The following is an 18,914-nucleotide window of genomic DNA, read 5'->3' as shown; positions in this document are numbered from 1 at the left end:
GCAATTGCATCCTTTTTGCAAAATCTCCCACCATCTGTCCCTCTGCGCTCCTATCCTGGATACCAAATCTGCCCATCACTTTATCCCCTCTATTGCCTTCACCAACATGTCCATCGAAATCTGCACCAATTACCACTCTCTCATCTCTGCGAATGTTCTGCATCACTTCATCTAACTCAATCCAGAACTTCTTCTCTTCAGATTTACATCCCAACCGCGGGGAATAACCACCGACAACACTGAGCATCTTCTTTCTACTTCTTCTTCTCTGACATCCTTTTCACCTCTTGGACGTTCCTAACAAACTCCTCCTTCAAGGTAACTCCTCCTCCATTTCTCTTCTTGTCAGTACCATGATAGTACAACTTAAAGCCTGCTGCTAAGCCTTACTACCTTTCCACCTGGTCTCCTGGAAACAAGAGTATATCCACCTTCCTTCTCTGCATCATGTAGACCAACTCTCTACCTTTTCCTTTTTCAAAGTCCCTACTCTCTGTCCCAGACTCTTTCCTTTCCACCTCTCTCTCTGCTTCCAAACAGGCCCTCCTCCTCCTCCTCCTCCTCCTCCTCTTCTTCTTCTTCTTCTTCTTCTTCTTCTTCTTCTTCTTCTTCTTCTTCTTCTTCTTCTTCTTCTTCTTCTTTTTCTTCAACCCACAGTAGCCCAATTTCCACTGGTACCCTGTAGGTCATCAGTACCGATGGCGGTCGTTAACCCGGTCCTCGAGCGATCCAGTATGGTATTGTTTTGGTTGACTCCCATGTTTAGTTTTGGCAAAAGTTTTCCGCCGGATGCCCTTCCTGCATTTATCCGGGCTTCCTCCTCTCCTTCTTGGCTTCTTAAAGTACATCTCATCATTTCATCTCATCTATGTGACGTCACACAGGAATGCATGACATCACTCTCACCCCCTCCCCCGCTGCGGTATGACGTCACGGTAGTTTGAACTTTGCCGGTGTTTGCAGCCATGGAGCGGCGCAGGTCGACTAGTTGTTCAACTTGTTAAACTAGTGGTTTGGGTGGGGGAAAAAAAAAAGAACAACCATGCTGCTTGGCAACGGGGACGCATGCGTCAAACTGCGGCCGGCGGCGCAAAACATCGAGATGAGGTCGTTTAAATACAACCTGCCGGAATGCGAGCTGGCGGACGGATGCGTGAGCGTGTGCGGGATGTGCCCGTCGTGCGTGTTCACTTCACGCCTGCGGGCCCCCGTGCAGACGTCGTGGAGCGCGTCGGACGAGCGCACCAAGAAATTCGTGGTGGGTTTGGTGCTGCGCTGCAAAAACGCCAAGTTGCTGGAAGGCATCCACAGCGTGTTGCGCGCCACCGCCTGGACGCTGTTCACGTACGCGCGGTCCCGGAGGAGAGCGACCCAAGACCGGCCGAAGAGCCACCGGGGCCCCGTGGAGGCCCCGACGCCCGGGGTCGACGTGGACGAGATGTGGGACTGGTTCAGCGACAGCCCGGATTGGATCAAGTCGCACTACCTGTGCAGGGTCCTGCTGCGCTGCGAGGTGGAGCTGCTGCGGGTGGTGGCCAACCTGACCGCCGTGCTGCTGGTTCGGATCCGCAGAGGCTTCCTGCACTTCCAGGGTGAGAGGAAAATGATATGCAAAAAAAAAAAAAAAAGTTATCATAAGATTAACTTATCGATCCCTTTACTGGAAATTCATTTGTCACAGCAGTGCAACAGTTATAATGTAAAAAAAAAAGAAACATTTTGAAAATAAATTTAAATTGAAAGGCAGAAGACAGAAGATAGCAAGCCCAAAAAAAAAAAAAAAAATAGACAGCAGACAGCATGCATTTTGCTGCTACTTCTCTGATGAAATGTATCACTTTGCAGTGACATGCAGAGGACTGGGAATGCTCTAAATATTTTTATTTTGTTTATTTATTTTTTTAATGTTTCATTTTATTTTACTTATTTATTATTATTATTATCATTCTTCTTCTTCTTCTTCTTCTTCTTCTTCTTCTTCTTCTTCTTCTTCTTCTTCTTATTTATTTTATTTTATTTCCTTTTTATTTATTTATTATTATTATTATTATTATTATCATTATATATTATTTATAATATTTTCTTTATTGTTTATTCTATTTATTTATTTATTTTTTCATTCTATTGTTTATTCTTATCCTTTGTTGTTGTCCACTATTTATTTGTGGTTGTCTTTTGCCATCTTTTAATTGTCTCTTTATTTATAATTCTTCCCATATTCTTGATACTGTAATTGTTGCGCTGCTGTGACAAAAAGAATTTTCCCCTTTGGGAATCAACAAAGTACAACTTATCTTATCTTATCTTATCTTATCTTATCTTATCTTATCTTATCTTATCTTATCTTATCTTCAGTGCTTATTAAAGTCAGGTTGGCTTGTCACTCCTGTGACACAGGAAACCTCGGATATGTTTAGATAAAGTTCAGTTTTGAAAATGACCTTTGACACCTTGTGACTGAAAATGCAATTGTAAACCATAATCTGTGTTAAATGGACAACGTTAAACACCTCACATAAATATTTCATTAAATATGGCCGAAAAATGTAGTTGCACCTGTTCTAAAGCTATTCACTGACCTGAGAAGATAAAAACTAATCTTGATGCGTAAAAAACAGATTTTTGGTCAAGTAATATAATTTCTTAAGGTTTTTATTTAAAGGAATCTGGAAAGTTTGTTGTGGTTTTAATCTATTTTAAAAATAGATCCTCACCACTGTTAGATGCCTGGTGACTTTATTTTTCTGTAAAATATTTTCTTAGAGAAATATTGCCACGATCCATTTTCCATGTAGCCATAATTTATCAGAATTAACTATTTTTGTTTATTTATAGATAAATAATCCCTTTTCTATTAAAGCTATTTGTTATCGCTATATGATATCGCTAAACCTAAAATGGTCAATTTTATGGAAATATATTAATAAATATTTTTAACTGTAAAAATCCTACAAAAAATGTTCTTACGCAAACGGTCTGATCTCAGCTTTAATTTCGGCGTCGGTCCCTCAGCTGCTGGTTTCGGCATTTCGTCTGATCAACGTGACAGCGAGGAAGACTCGGAAGACCCGGCTCTCAGCGTGGTGCCGGGGTCGCCCCAGTCTCTGTGCGGAGTCAGTCGCTACCAGGACTTCATCGGATGCCTGCCTGTCAATCTGTCCAAGAGGATATTGGGTACGAGGATCTATCTATCTATCTATCTATCTATCTATCTATCTATCTATCAATCTATCTATCTATCTATCTATCTATCTATCTATCTATCTATCTATCTATCTATCTATCTATCTATCTATCTATCTATCTATCTATCTATCTATCTATCTATCTATCTATCTATCTATCTATCTATCTATCTATATCCATCAATCTATCTATCTATCTATCTATCTATCTATCTATCTATCTATCTATCTATCTATCTATCTATCTATCTATCTATCTATCTATCTATATCCATCAATCTATCTATCTATCTATCTATCTATCTATCTATCTATCTATCTATCTATCTATCTATCTATCTATCTATCTATCTATCTATCTATCTATCAATCATCCATCCATCCATCCATCCATCTCTGAGGTGGGCTTCACTCAGTGGTTTTGGTGGCAGCACCCATCCGCAAAAAGCGGGACCGGCTTGAGATTCATTCATTCATTCATTCATTCATCCATTGGTTCGTTCACTCATTCTTAGCTGATTAAGCCTCCTGTATGAGAGAGTTAGGGTTCAACATCTTCCAGGGAAGAAATCCAAGTTCTGTTATATCGAAAAAATTTCGACCAACATTCATTCATTCAATCAATCGTTATCTTATCATTATTAATTATTCATCCATACTTCTTATTCTGTGTATCCTGGGGTGCTGCAGCCTTTCCCAGCTGTCACTCAACGAGAGGTGGGATTCATCCTGGACGGACGTCAATCCATCACAGATTCACATATTGAAACATACAACCATTCACATTCTTATTTATACATTATATATAAACAAACAATAATTCACCCTCTTATTCACACAATATATATAGAAATACAACCATTCATCCTCTTATTCACACATTTTATATAAACACACAGTAATTCACCCTCTTATTTACACATTATATATAAGAATTTCACGGTAACCTCAGTGGTCCGATCTGACGAGGCTAAATGTTTTGGTGGCATGAACCCCCCAAAAAAACATAAATTAGCTACATCATTGCATAAAGCATGTGAAAAAAGTCGGTATTATAATCATTAGTAGTAGTATTAGTAGTAGCAGTATTTCTGCTTTTAATAAAGGTCAGAACGTTGTTCCAATGCGTGGCAATGCGTCCTCCGTCTCCATGGTCAAAGTCAAGTATGCGCTGACGTTTTCTTCAACGTGAAGAATGGCCCTTGTTAAATCCATCCCATTCAAAGGGTAAAACCCTGGATCTAAGGGGAACAAAAAGCCTGCCCGGCAACCTGTTGGCCGCTGGTCTGTGCGGAGGAAAGTCCAGGAGCTTTGTTTAAAAATCGCAGTCGTCACAACACAGGAGTCAACGTCTAATGCAGTGAGGTGCAGTCAGGGGAGGCAGGAGAGGCCGTGCCTCACTTGCCAATGTTGAAAAGGAAAAAATGTAAAATGAAAAAGAATTATAAAGGTTATATTTATCAGTGATTTGCACTGTAAAGCCATTTTTCATTTAATTTAACCAGTTTTTTTATGCGTGTTTCTAGTTTCTTGTGCTGAGCGATCATAAAACAGCTGCAAAGAGCCACTAAGTGAGGCACGCAGGTGTCCCGCCTCACCAGCCATGAACCTCACCGCATGTCACTGGTCTAATGGAACGAATCGCCCAAATCTAGGGCTGGATTAACAGCGTCCCTTTCCTGGGGTGAACCCAATGTGGCCCCGATAAATGCATAATTTGGTTTTGTTTATCAGAATCTTTTGCTTTTGAGTTCATTTCTCAGAGGATTATTTTTCTCCTGATTTGGATCGGTGAACCGTTATTGGTCTTATTAAAGAAAAAAATTAAGTTTTTAATTATCAAATTTCAGGAAAAGGAATTTTCCTCCAAAATATAATATTCAAATTTACCCGTAAACTGGAAAAGCTCTTTTTAAAAATCTCATTCTCGCGCAGGGATGGGCAATTATTTTGGCTGGCGGGTCACATTTCTTATTTAATTTTTATGCTCCAACTTGGTATCATGTAAATTGAACAAAATATGAATTGCAATTTAACAAATGACTTTTTTGGGTATTTTATTTCAACTTTAAAATCATAAATGATCATTTTAAATGTAGATGTATGACATTATTTTGTATGTAATCATCCATACAAACAAAAGCAAAAAATAAGGAGTTTCTCAATACAATATTGATTGAATATACTTGTTAAATTATTGAGTGAAAATAGTTTGGCGGGCCGTATAAAAAAGCAGAACGGACCGGATGTGCCGAAAAATAGCCAAATCTGTTCTGGCATGAAGCGTTGCAAACAATCCAACCACAAGGGGGCGCTATGTCCCCCTGAAACCAATGCAAACTTTACAATTGCGCAACAACTACATAACCGAAAAAAAAAAAAAAAATATATTTTTTTTTAATTTGAAGAAAAATCCAGCGGGCCGTTTCACGTCCGGATTCAAGATTCAAAGCGTTTATTGCCACATGTGCGATGCACAAACAAGTTTCCCTGTACTGTGAAATTCCTACTTCACTGTCCGCAGTGCATTTGGATAGGTGCTGATAGAAACAGTATAAACATTATAAATATGAATATGAACATCGCCATAGAACAGCGGCGGTGCAATAAGATGTTTGAGTGCAGTTTAAGCGGCAATAGACTTTATATGTAAAGGCGGTGCTGTCTCCTGCCAGGTCTGCTTGACGACCGAAGCCTGAGACGCTGCCTGAAGGTCTGCGGACAGTGGAAGCACCTGACGGAGGAAACCCTGGAGGAGATCCGCTTCCGCAGAATTTTCCAGGGTCAGGTCCAGGCCATGATGAAGGTGGGTGCGGCAGACGCGGGGGTTTCTTTCGAGTCACGTCGATTAGCAGTAAAAGAAAACAAACCCTTTCCCTTCTTAGCAATACAAAGGCATTCCTCTGATCAGCCCCACCTTTGCCAACATGGTGGACGTGCCGGTACCCGTGAAGGATCAGGAGAAAGGAACCGCTCACTTTAGCTTCCGAAAGGTCAACAAACCGCCGCGCGGCCGGGGTTGTAATCCGTCTCCGCGCCGGATGAGTCGCTTCTTAATCTGGCTCTTTTTGTCTGGACGGCGCAGGCGATGCCGTTCCAATCGGCGTACGCGAACATCAAGACGGTCCTGGTGCAGATGGAGGAGAGGAACGTCTACTGCGGCGCTTACTTCGCCACGGTGCTGATTGGAAAGTGAGCCCGTCGAATATCCTCGTCTGAATGTCGACGTTTGTTTATAAGTCACAATATAAACACAAAATAGTCAGGAATAATGATAAATAAACAAATATTTCTGATTTATTCTGACATCAAAACACAGGAATTATCACCCCTGAGGATTCTTTCCAGAGTTTTAGGCCCAATTATATTTATTATTACCGTCATCCATTTTTTAAATATTACAAATATGCAGTATGAACATTTAAATGTAAGAAACTTAAATAATGATTCAATTAAAATCCATATACAGGACTGTCTCAGAAAATCAGAATATTATGATGAAGTTCTTTATCTTCTGTAATGCAATTAAAAAAACAAAAATGTCATACATTCTGGATTTTATTACAAATCAACTGAAATATTGCAAGCATTTTATTATTTTAGTATTGCTGATTCTGGCTCTAATATCTCTAATATATCAAAATATTTGAATATCATGAAAAATTAATTTTAGTTTTTTTTATTGCATTACAGAAGATGAAGAACTTTATCACAATATTCTAATTTTCTGAGACAGTCCTGTATGAGCATGAAACTGACTCCTGCAATTCCCCTTTCTACCACTAGGTGGCATCACTCAGTGTATGTTTTTCGCCAGTCGGTGAATTGAACAAATTTAAGTTTAAATAAAAGTTTGGATTGGAATTGCATGTTTGTGCATCAGAGAAGATCCTCACAGAGCGGTGGACTACAAGGGGGGATCCTTCCTGGCGTTGGGCTCCAAAGACCGCTCGGTGCGTCTGCTCTACATCGGGAGGGAGATGAAAAACGTGGCGGTGATGAAGGGCCACGTGGGCAGCATCCGGGCCGTCCTGCTGTGCCAGGAGCGAGACCTGCTCATCACCGCCAGCTGCGACGCCAGTATCCGGTGAGCCGGTCACGATTCAAAAAAAAAAAAGGAACCGCTCCGGCGTCGGTGGATATTCGGGCGTGACCTTTCTGACCCGGGCGCAGGTGTTGGAGTTTGCGCACCGACCGCTGCGTGATGGTGCTGTACGGCCACTCTCGTACCGTCAACTGCCTGGACGTGCACGCCGACAAGCTCGTATCCGGCGCCAAGGACTGCATAGTCAAGGGTGAGGTGCCGCCGCGGGTCAGCGTTTAATCTTTGAGGGCCGACGTTAAACCCGGCGGCGTCAGTGTGGAGTCTGCAGACGGGGAGGCACATCGAGGGATGCAACTTCAAGCACCACAGTCCCGTCCAGTGCGTGAAGATCAACTCCACCACGGTCTACAGCAGCTGCGACCGGGGCCTGATCAAGATTTGGGACTTGGAGCAAACATCGCTCATCAGGGTCAGACATCTCGCCATCTTTTTTTTTTTTAAATAATTTCCACCAAATCTTCTGTTTTCTGTGAACCTTCCGCTGTGCTCCAGGTGATCGAGGCCCACCGGGGATCGGTCAAATGCCTGTTCTTTGACCAGTGGCACCTCCTGTCCGGGGACTCCAACGGTCAGGTGATGGCGTGGAGCATCAGCTGCGACGTCAAAGATTGTCTCATGACCTTCGCACATCCCAAGTGAGTTCGCCGGCGATTTTCGTTCTGATCGTTTCGGGTGGAAAATGAACAGAAATATGAGCTCGATGAGTCGGATCCCGAACGATCGGTCGTCTCTATGTGACGCGTGAAAGAGAGTCAATTGTTTAAATCAGTTTATATTGTTTATATTGTCAGTTTAGATTGTTTATATTGCGACTCCAATAATAAACGTGAATCCACTTTGTACTCGTATGCAACTTTATTAGCAGCTTCATTGCCTCATTGCCGCATTTTATGCAGAGCGGCTCCGTCTGTGGGAATCACCTGTTACGAAAAATCCATATTTCAAGCAGAACTCCTGGTATTGTCTGTTAAAATCCTTCTTTTTCTCGGAAGTTGAAGGCTCTTCCTCTACCTCTTCACGAGATCTTTTCCTCTTCCAAAAGAAACTTTCCATCTGACGTCTGTTTTTTACTCATTTCGCAAGCTCGAGTGACCGAGATGCAAACGAGAGTTACGGTCGTTTTTCAAAATTAAAGATAGTTAAAAATAGAGATTGTTCAGACTCAGAGATAATAAATTCCAATGATTTAATGGTGTAGATCGCATGTGTTAAACTCAAAGCCCGCGGGCCAAATGTGACCCATGAGAACGTCTTAAAAGGTCTGATTGTCCTAAAATAAATAAGTTAAATGTGTGCATTGACCATAAACTACATTTCCCATCATTCATGCTGATCACGTTACAAATGATCCCTAAATTTCCAGGAAAAGTAAAGTAGGTGCAGATGGAAGGCTGTTTCAAGTAAATTGGAATTCATATCAACAGTTTGGATTTGAAGGAGTAATAATTTCAGAGTTATTTTTTTTAGTTAACATTACATTTAGTTACATTTAGTTACATTTAGTTACATTTATACTGAGTTTGACACCCCTGGCGTGAAGGAAATAGCGAATAGTTGTCCCTAGAGTGTTGCACTGGAGGGTGATGATGCAAATCATGTTTATAATATATTTATATTTATATTTATATTTATATTTATATTTATATTTATATTTATATTTATATTTATATTTATTGTTGTGTGTCTGTGACAAAAGCATTTCAAAACAAAGGATTTTCTTATTCAATTTTCATCATATTTATATTTATATTTATATTTATATTTATTGTTGTGCGTCTGTGACAAAAGCATTTTAGTCAATAAAGGATTTTCTTTTTTAATTTTCATTATATTTATAATTATATTTATAATTATTATTGTGCGTCTGTGACAAAAGCATTTCAGTCCATGAAGGATTTTCTTCTTTAATTTAAAATGTTTAATTATTTTTTTTTTGATTATGATTTTTAATTCTGATTCAGATTTTTTTTAAATGTGATCTTATCTCAAACAAACCGCAATCAATTAAAAACATCGACGCCACAAACCTGGCAAATATAGCTGGCTGGCGTCCAGCCGGTTACCTGTTAGGAAGGTATTGATAATAATGTAATCGTATTTCTTATGTGTCCCGAAAGTAATTATTGATATGCCAGTCAGGTTTTACCTTAATTACAAAGATAGCGGATCTAATAGCTCAACTCTGCGTCCCTACAGGGAGGTGAAATCCCTGACTCTCACCTTCCTCCGAGTCGTCACCGGCTGCGCGGATGGAAAGATACGCATTTTTAATTTCCTCACGGGCGACTGCTTGAGAGACTTCAGGGCGGAGCCCGACACGGGACGTATTCTGTCGCTGCATTTCCATGACAACAAGTGAGTCGTATCCACTCCTGCCAGTGGATTTCAATACATCGGGATAAAGATGTTTGTTTTCGCGGCAGCCGTTCACCCTCTCTGACCCCCGACCTCCTCCAGGATATTAGTCAACGCTACGTCCGGCGTGAAGCTCTTCCACTTCGCCAAGGTGTTCTGGGATTACGCCGACTCCGACGGAAGCTGCGTTGACGTCGCCCTGCGGGACGACTTGGTATCTGAGAGATACGCGGCGCTGCTTCGGAAGATTTCCGAGGCGAGTCAGCTTGAGGACGACGCTTCCCCCTCTAGAGACACGCTAGAGGGAGGGGAGCTGCTTTTCCAGCTCCCCTTCCAGTCCACCTCCAGTAAATATCAAGCGCAAGGTGAGCAAAAGCAGTTAGCGTTGGTTCGGGTGCTCACTGGCGCCCCCTAGTGGTCACACAATGAACTGCAGAACAATGCCGCAATAGTGTTTAACTCAATAATGTGTCAAACCTTGATTTGTTCTTCTTTTCCCTCCTCGCAGGTGGCGAATCAGCAAAAAAGTCACGTGATTCGTCTATGTTCGGGGTCAGCGGCATCAGCCAGTCGCATTTCCCGGACGAGGGGGACGCGGAGGCCAACGTCGACCCGCAGGACTCCGCCGAGCTTCACGACGGAAAGACAAGTCCGACCTTGAGACAGAGCTCGCCGGCGGCGCCGTCGTCGACCCCTCAGGACAGCTGAGCAAGACGGCGGAAAGGGGAGTCGTCATTTAATATGCGCCTCGTGTTTCCTCCGTCGCTCCGCGATCTATGAAGACAAAAATGAAAGCGGGTGAAAGTGACCAAGAAAACAAAACGTGCAAATGTTACACGGATGTCAATAAAGAATTTATCCACTGAAAAACTGTCTTCTGCTTCTTCCCCATCAAAAGGGAAAGGAGAACCCAGTGCAGGTTCATGAGCTTCAACGCTTTCAGTTTACAGTGATGATACTTAGATCCGCCTCTAGAGGTCGGTGCTGTATCACTTGATGGCGACACACCAGTTGGACTTAATCGCACACCTAGGTAACAATAAAGATAATAAAAAACAAATAAATAATGATGAAAAATAAATAAATAAATAATAGAATAATAAAAATAAAACATAAACATATAAAATAGATAAATATAATGCAAGGATAAATATATTTTGTTATTTATTTTACATTTATATGTATATTATTATATGAATAAAAAATATCTATTAACATTCGTTTGCGATGTTGTAAAGGGCCATATGTCATTTACTTTAAGGAATCTGTGGCGAGTTTGTAGGGATATTTAATATTTTTAAAAATTTAAGGGGCAGCGCGGCGCAAGGAACCGAACATTCCTGGTTCGATTCCCGGCTCCTCCTTGTGTGTTGAAGTGTTGTTGAGCAAGACACTGAATCCTTAACTGCTCCCCTGATGCAGATGGACGGCAACCAACTGCCCACGGTTCATCCATGATGGGTTAAATACAGAAATTAGTATATTACCGTATTTTCCGCACCTAAAAACCCTTAAATCTTCTCAAAAACCAAAAGCGCGCCTTATAATCCAGTGCGCCTTATGTATGGATCAATATTGAGTCGCAAGAGGTCTCACAACTAAGGGAAGCAGCCGCCAGCTGCCGACTCCATTTTCTCCCGTAGAAGAAGTAGCACACGGTGCATGATGGGCTATATGACTGTGTGAAGCGTGCATTTTCGTTTTATTTTGTGTGTGTGTGTGTGTGTGTGTGTGTGTGTTTAGACCTCAAAATGGCTCCTCTCAAGAGACACGCTTTCGATGCAGAGTTTAAACTCAAGGCGATCAGTCACACTGTAGAACACAGGAATAGAGCAGCGGCGAGAGAATTCAACATTGACGAATCAATGGTGCGGAAGTGGAGGAAGCGACGAGATGACCTGCGCCGAGTAAAGAAGACTAAACAGAGTTTCTGAGGAGACGAAGTGAGATGCTACAGTTGGAGGACAAACTTGAACAGTGTGTTGTTGAACAGAGAGCAGCAACTAGAAGCGTCACCATGGTCACTATTCAAATGAAGGCAACAGCGCTAGCTAGCGAACTTAAAATCAATGAATTTAGAGGCGGTCCTTCTCAGTGCTTTTGTTTTATGAAATGTTTTAAACTGTGACAAATGGAGCTGGAAAAACATTGTTTTCAACAAAGGCGGCGCAAATACCGGTAAGAGCTACCGGTACGTACGGTACCGACTTGTGAATGCACTAACTTGTTTTGGGAGTGAACGGAGTTGTCAGAATGTTGGTTTGTATTCTATTAATAAAGTTTGACTGACTTCTCTGACTGTTTTGTTGACATTCCCTTCAGCGCAGCTCCATTTACTGGATGCATAACGCAACCCCAGCCACTACTGTGGCTTCTATTCTATGCGACTCATCATGCGATGTGCCTTATATATGAATTTTTTTAAAATAGGCCATTCATTGAAGGTGCGCCCTATAATCCGGTGCGCCTTATAGTGCGTAAAATACAGTACATTTTCCTGGGAGTCATTTTCTTTTGATTCTTAGTTATTAGCTTTTAGTTTAGTACAGCTCCATTAAGTGGAGACATAATGCAACCCCAGCCACAGCTGTAGCTTCTATTCTATGCGCCCTATGTATGAATTTTTTTTAAAAATTGGCCATTCATTAAAGGTGCGCCTTATAATCCAGTGCGCCTTATAGTGCGGAAATACAGTATTAGATACAGTTTATTATTTTTAAGTTTCTTACCATTTCTTTTAATTGCATATCCACGATTGTAACGCGCCGTGATGTTTTAAATCAATTCTTCCCTTTTGTTTCATGACTTCCACCAGAGAGTAGCGGCGGACCTTCAGAGTGACCGCTGAAAGGAACGCGTCACCAGTGAAAGGAGTTTGTCTGGTCTGCAGGAACCTTCCGTCACCCCCTCCCTCCCGGCCCCCCGGGGCGTCATTAAGAGCAAGGAGGTGGAAGATCAGGGGCGGGTGTTGTGCTTTGACAGCGGCAGCAGCAGAACAGCTGGGCCGCCGCGCATAACAAAAGCTTTATGAGGAGGACCGAGCGGGGCAAGACGTCCCACTTTCAGGAGGATCTCCCCTCTCAGGAGGTCGTTAATTCGATCCGCTCGGGTGAAAAGTGAGGATGACGGTATCGCCTCCCCGCCACCCTTCCTCCTCCAAAGCTGAAAGACAACGCAGCAGCGCTGAGCAGCGCCGCGGCGGCACAGCAACCCCCATTGTTCCGGCAGGTACGGGGGTCGGACGCACAGCGGGGGGTTAACCGGCGTTAAATCAAAGCGAAGGGAGAAATCGCGGAGGAACGCTCTCAGCGAGCCCGAGGGTCGGCCGGGGAGGCGGAGGAGGTTTGAAAGAAGTGACACTTAACCCTCTCAGAGCGAGAGGGATTTGCGGTTCCGGCCGTGACCCCGCCTGACCTTCGCCGCTCTGGGATCTCCATCTCCAAAGGTGCGTATTTGCATCACGGTTTCGTTTGTCAAATTAATTTCTCAATTTCTGTCACGCCGCGTCAACGGCGGGTCGGTAGACCTCGAACCCTCGTTCCAGACCGGGTCGGCGCGGAATGGGATTATTCTATATTTGCATGCCGCTCAGACGCTTCGGCGGCCCCTGCCCCCGGGAGCTGTGCGGATACCGGAATTTAACGAGCAGGGAATCGAACGCGTGCACGCAAAATCTCGCCGTTCTCATGGGAAAACAGAAAAAAAAAAGAACCAGAACAAACCCGGGTTTTAATTTTAGAGCGGTGTTTTGGAGATGGTCAAAATACATCCGCGGATTTCCAAAGTGTTCCATGGGCGTTGCCGGTTTGATGCCACAAAGCGAAAGGAAAGACAAGAGGAAAGTGGTGATTCAGTACGGCGGTCGGGAACATCTGCGAGGACCCGAGGTCCGTGCGTGATAAGATCCGGGGTTTATCGACCGAAAACTCCGAGCCATCAGCGAAGGGTTTCCCAGAGAAGAGGAAGGAAACGTCATGACTAATACGACCCAATCGGGATGCCAACCCCCGGCGTCATCGCTTTCGGAGGATCTGAAGCTCCTCCAGACTCGAAACTTTCAACGGGCCTGGAGAAGTCCAGCCCCATGATCCATCGGTGGATCGAAGCCCGAGATCCTGAGATCACGGCGGGCAAACTAGACCCGAAACCGGATTAGTATTTCTGTTATTTCACTCTGGTGGAAAGTACTTTGGACAATTTCTCACCATTTAACTCTGAGCGAAGCAGAATTAATTTATTCATTTATTGTATTTAGATTTTTATTTTTATTTTTAATTTTGTTCAATTATGTATTTACTTGTATTTATTTATTACATGTTTTTTTTTATTTTTTAATTTATTTTCTATCTATTTAAGTAGTTATTTTCCATCGAGGCTTCCCGAGGGTCTGCTTAGGTTACACATTTTCCGTCATTGTAACGTCACGAAAATCAACAATTTGAACGTGTCGTGGATAGATTTTGATTTGAAGATATTTGTGATTTCCGTATCCTTGGAAACAGCGGGTCGTCCAAAAGGCCCCGGCGAAGCCGTGACATCACCCGACGCGGGAAAGCCGGCGCCTCGATCGCGGGACGGCCTTCGACGCCAGGCCGCTCGTTCTCCGACCGCCCCCCCCCCCACGGTGAGATTTCAGCGCCGCCGGGCTGGAAACGAGATCCATATGCCTTTCTGACCTCATTTACAGATGGAGATCATAAGAGAAAGGGGATCCAGCCGCGTAGACGGGAGGCATTCAAGGGGAACGCCATTACGGAGATGTGGGACTGATTAACCCCCGTGTACGGCCGGGCCAAATAGATAAGGAGGGGGTCTGATTGCTCATTGATTGGGGCTCGGTGGAGCCTCTGTACCCCGTTTTCTGGAGGACTCCTCGGCGTTCGAGTGCTTCCAGGGGCCTCTTGATTAAGCCGGAGAGGAGCGAAGTGAAACCGCCGTGACCCCCGCATCGGCGGCGTGATCAAAGTGGCTACCGCTGGCCGCAGGGAACCCCCTTCCCTTCTTCAACGGCCTCCGCGGTGCGGCACGGAAGCGCAGGCGGCTCCCAAAAGTTAGCCTGAAAAGCCATCGTGAGACCCTGGACGCGCCGGCATTAACCTTCCCACTCACAATTTTTGTTTGTGTTTATTCACTACACTTAAAACTCCAACCGAAAAAAAAAAAAAAATCATTTATGAATCAGCTGCTTGTGCTGGGAAACCCTCCGTTCGTCCGCGCCGCATCTGGGATTCATTTTCAAAATTGCCAGGAGATTATTTACTATCTGCACGAACTGTTCTGTACAAAAGACCTACACAAACAGGCTAAATTAAACAAGCCGATGCTTTAACACTCCGGGCCACGGCGCTTAGTGCTCTGGAAAGTTGGACGCCAGCGGGGCTGGAATATCCAGCGTCGGCCTCCGGGGGGCGCAGCGGGATCGCGGGAAACCCTCTCCCGCTTCCCTCTCCTTCAAGAGTCTTGACTGACGTCTCACGAAGATAACGTCCGAAGTCGACCCCCGTGACCTCGCGGTTATTCGAAGAATAATCTCACCATTAGAATTCCACGCCTAATTACTTCCCACAATCGGTCCCTGTGTGGATTACGATGATTAAAAAAAAAAAAAAAAGCTAAAAAAAAATCTGGAACTACTTTATTGACGGGCTTCGCAGACCATTTCAGCACGGAGGGGTTCTTTCCATGGCGTGAATGCGCTCCAGTGTGTATTTATTAAAAGGGTAAACGGGAAAGCGAGGTGTTTTGGATTGACCCGCGCCCCCACCCCAATCACCCTCTTCGAGGAACCCACTCCAGACAAACGCAGGCGACAGCGTTAAGTGTCATAATTTCCCTATTTTCTCACACGTAAATGCGGAGACGTAGGAGTCGAAGGTCAACTGCATAAAACTTCCCTATTTAAAAGTCTGTAGACACATATTGTCTGCTGTATCTGTGTGTGTGTGGGAACAAGAGGGCAATTCATGGAGGAGAAGTAACGGTAAACGGTATCGGACTCAACTTCCTGCTGCAAAGCAAACAGAAAGTGGAGGCGGCTCCACGGAGGTCTCGGAAGAGCGGGGCTCGGCCCGGCGTGGAGCTGGTGGAGATAAATCTGGATCTTTTTTTCTGGAGTCCCATGATGGACCTGCAGAAACCATCGGAAGGAGACATACTGGCTGCTAATGTAAAAGTTCAACATGGTTTCAGCAGGAATATAATTTAAATATCTAATAGCGGTGTGGTAAATGGGTTTCTGGATTATATTTTCTTTACTAAGTTTTATTTCAAATGTGTACATTTGAACCATGAACAAAATATGGCCTTATTGTTAAAATTACATCTTTGACCCATGTTTTATTTTAATAAATTTCCCCTTTGGCGATCAATAAAGTATTATTATCTTATTTCATTCTTTATGTTTTCCACTTATCCTGCACTGGAGGTGGGCTACATGCATGGTTTTGGACCATTGGAGGAAACCCACGTGAAACACGGGAAGGACATGGGGACTCCACACGGAAAGGCCACCTGCCAGAATTGAACGTCACAGTGACGTGAAAGCGCTGGGAACGTCCTCAGATGAGGACGAGGTCATAAGATATCTCCAAAAATGTGATTGTCAAGCAATTCAAATCAACTTTTCAACAAAAGCAGCTCCACAATGGAGTCTCCTGAGATAATGAAGAAGGGAGACCCGGCGGCTATCATGGAGTTTTCCACCGCACTGTACTCTGCAGTCGACTTTGTTTACTACTCAACTGAACTTCAGCTCAAAGAGAGGCCAGTTCTGAGGGCAAGGTGCTCCGGCGCTTTCCATCTCCAGTGGCGAAGCAAGAATTTTCATTAGTCTGATGTTACTTTTCATATCTTTGTATCTTGTATCGTATCTTTGACAGACGTGTACCTGTGTCTCACCTTACACATTTCTTGCAGCTCACCGGGGTGAGTGTTGTGATTCTCTCCGTACCTGAAAACGGTATTGAAGTTGTTGCTCCGTCCACTTGTATACAGAAAAAACATCACTCCTTTTTTTTTCCGTGCACTCGTTCCCCCGGTGACAGCTCGGCAGCTCGGTGGTAAAACTCAAGAGTTTCCTTTTGAAGTTGAGTTTTAGTGAAGAAGCGATGGCCAGGCAGCAGCTAATGGATGGCGTTATCAGCACCCCCCCACTCAATCGTCCTGGCAGCTTGGAGTCGTGCACTTCCCCACCGTCTCACTTGCTGCTCACTCTTATCGAGTGCAAATATTTGTCCCACCCCCCTCATCATTGCAAGGGTTCACATTACGTCCGTAAACAGGTAAAACCTGTTAAAACCTGTAAAACCTGTAAAACCTGTAAAACCTGAAACCTTGACTTACGAGTGCATCAACTTGCAAGTTACTAACATAATTATAACGCATTAATAAGGCAATAATGGCAGTGTAATGGCCTTAAGTTAATATTCTGCTGATTTTTCTGCCCTTCTCTAATGAGGGAGGTGGCAGAGCCCATAAACTCTATGGGCTTTCCCTTCTTCAGAGCGATGCAGGACCATACCCAGTTTTTGAGGGGATCTCCTGTGTGCTCCTCATATTCTCCTTTCATTCACATCGGCAGCTCTGGACCTCCAGGCCCACGTCCTGGGGATCCATGTCTGATGACGGTGCGCTTTGGCCGGGCTGCGCGGCATGGCTTACGCCCCACCCCCAAACTCGACCTATGAGTTTCCAAGATACTAGCCGCTGCTCAGTGGATTATTCCCTTCGTGATACAAGCTGAGATCCGAGTTGGAAGCGAGCGGGATGACCGTTTGACACCAATGTGGCTGCCGCTGTCTGTGAAGTGGCCTTTAAAAGCATGCCGTCCCCCTCCAGGTAACTCAGACCACATCATGGAAGAACATGAGCGAGGTGTGTGTGTTGTTGACATGTCCATGACGAGATGGAGATGTTGTTGTTGTGAGATACCGTGACCGAGAGCATCATCTGTGAGAAGGCAGGAGACTTTTACTGGACTTTGGTGCAGCAGACGTCAACAGACGAAGCATCGGAAGATTTCATTCATAGCTGCTCAGACACGGTAGAATAGAGCACCGACATTAACTCTGTTTCTAAATTAGCATTAGCCATAAAGTGCAGCAAAGTGTGCAGGTTACATTTAGCAACACGTTGTAGCATTAAGTCTGATCTTCAAGGTAAATACACTTCATGAAACCAGTTTATCTCTTTGCATTCTCATGTAGAACCATTTTTCTCTTACAATTTTTTTGGTCTTTAGAAAGTACATTGTTCTTATTTAATGGAACCGGTGGTGCAGAAGCGGTTTTATAGCATTTCAGTTCATTTTAATGGGGAAATTTAATTTGATATACAAGCAAATTGAGTTACGATCTCAGTCACGGAACCAATTCAACTCGTAAGTGGAGATATTACTGTACGTCCCCTTTCACACGATTCACGTGCGCGCTTCACGTCGCTCGGTTGTTGATCAACACGTCCACCAGAGGGCAGTGCGGAGCTCAGAGTTCACCACCATTGAAAACATGGCGCCATGTGGACGAAGAATTCTTCTACCTGCATATACAGATGATGTTGTCTTCTCTGTTCACTGGTTTTTAATCCCTTTTGTTTTATTTTGTGATTTCCAATTTACTTTTTCTTGGAGGGGGGGGTTGGTCCGCTGCTACTCACACCCCGCTGGATCACCGCCGCAAATTGTCCCCTTAAATTCAGGATTAGACGCCCAGGAATTTTCAAAACACGGTCGGTTATTTCAACCCCTCAACTGTTTTTCGGCAGTCGCAGCAAACGCCGCTTCCCGGACACGATAACTCGACAGCTGTTTGCACAGTAAATATTCTCCGGGGTTGGAGCTCTCCTCGCTTGACCTGAACCCGGGAAGAGCCGCTTTTAGCCCCCTTTCGGAGCCGAGCGGGGCCGACGGGTGTCCGGGCTGAGAATTTTCACAGCTCAGCAGGTTCCCTTGCATGTTGACACAAGTGCTGAGAAATAACACGCACTCCGGCTGATTTACGCCATTTATGTTTTTCATTTAGTTGTCATGTGCAGATTTTTTTTTGGGTGGGTGGGTGGTGGACCTGCAGAGAAGCTGACCCTTATTAGCAGCAGATGTTTTGGGTCACGGAGGGAAGCATCTTAATATGACTTTCCAGGGGGTTGGAGGTGGAGGGGTCATGCGGACAGCAGTTGCTATTAGCGACCACTAGGCGGAGTCCCAGCTGGGATCGGTTAGCATCGCTATCGCGGGAGATTGTATCTGGAACAGGAAGTTTGACCTCCGAGAGCAG

At 44.1% G+C, this 18,914-nt stretch overlaps 1 protein-coding gene across 1 annotated transcript; it reads left to right on the top strand.

The window, feature by feature from the left end:
- The first annotated feature begins 1,090 nt into the window (after nt 1-1,090).
- Nucleotides 1,091-10,449, top strand: fbxw10 (F-box and WD repeat domain containing 10). Its single transcript, XM_086139943.1, has 12 exons — nt 1,091-1,603; nt 3,048-3,174; nt 5,861-5,991; nt 6,071-6,178; nt 6,271-6,377; nt 7,069-7,272; nt 7,359-7,480; nt 7,545-7,699; nt 7,783-7,925; nt 9,487-9,645; nt 9,748-10,010; nt 10,154-10,449. Exons 1-12 carry the CDS (start codon nt 1,103-1,105, stop codon nt 10,351-10,353), a joined length of 2,220 nt encoding a protein of 739 aa, XP_085996069.1. The 5' UTR covers nt 1,091-1,102; the 3' UTR covers nt 10,354-10,449.
- Nucleotides 10,450-18,914: the final 8,465 nt, after the last annotated feature.

The sequence above is a fragment of the Fistularia commersonii genome, chromosome 32, assembly GCF_037954325.1.
Source record: "Fistularia commersonii isolate RoL2024-O1a breed Wild chromosome 32, RoL_Fcom_v1.0, whole genome shotgun sequence".
Taxonomy (NCBI): domain Eukaryota; kingdom Metazoa; phylum Chordata; class Actinopteri; order Syngnathiformes; family Fistulariidae; genus Fistularia; species Fistularia commersonii.
Note: the sequence above shows the minus strand (reverse complement) of the source record. Positions and strands in the feature narration are given on the sequence as shown.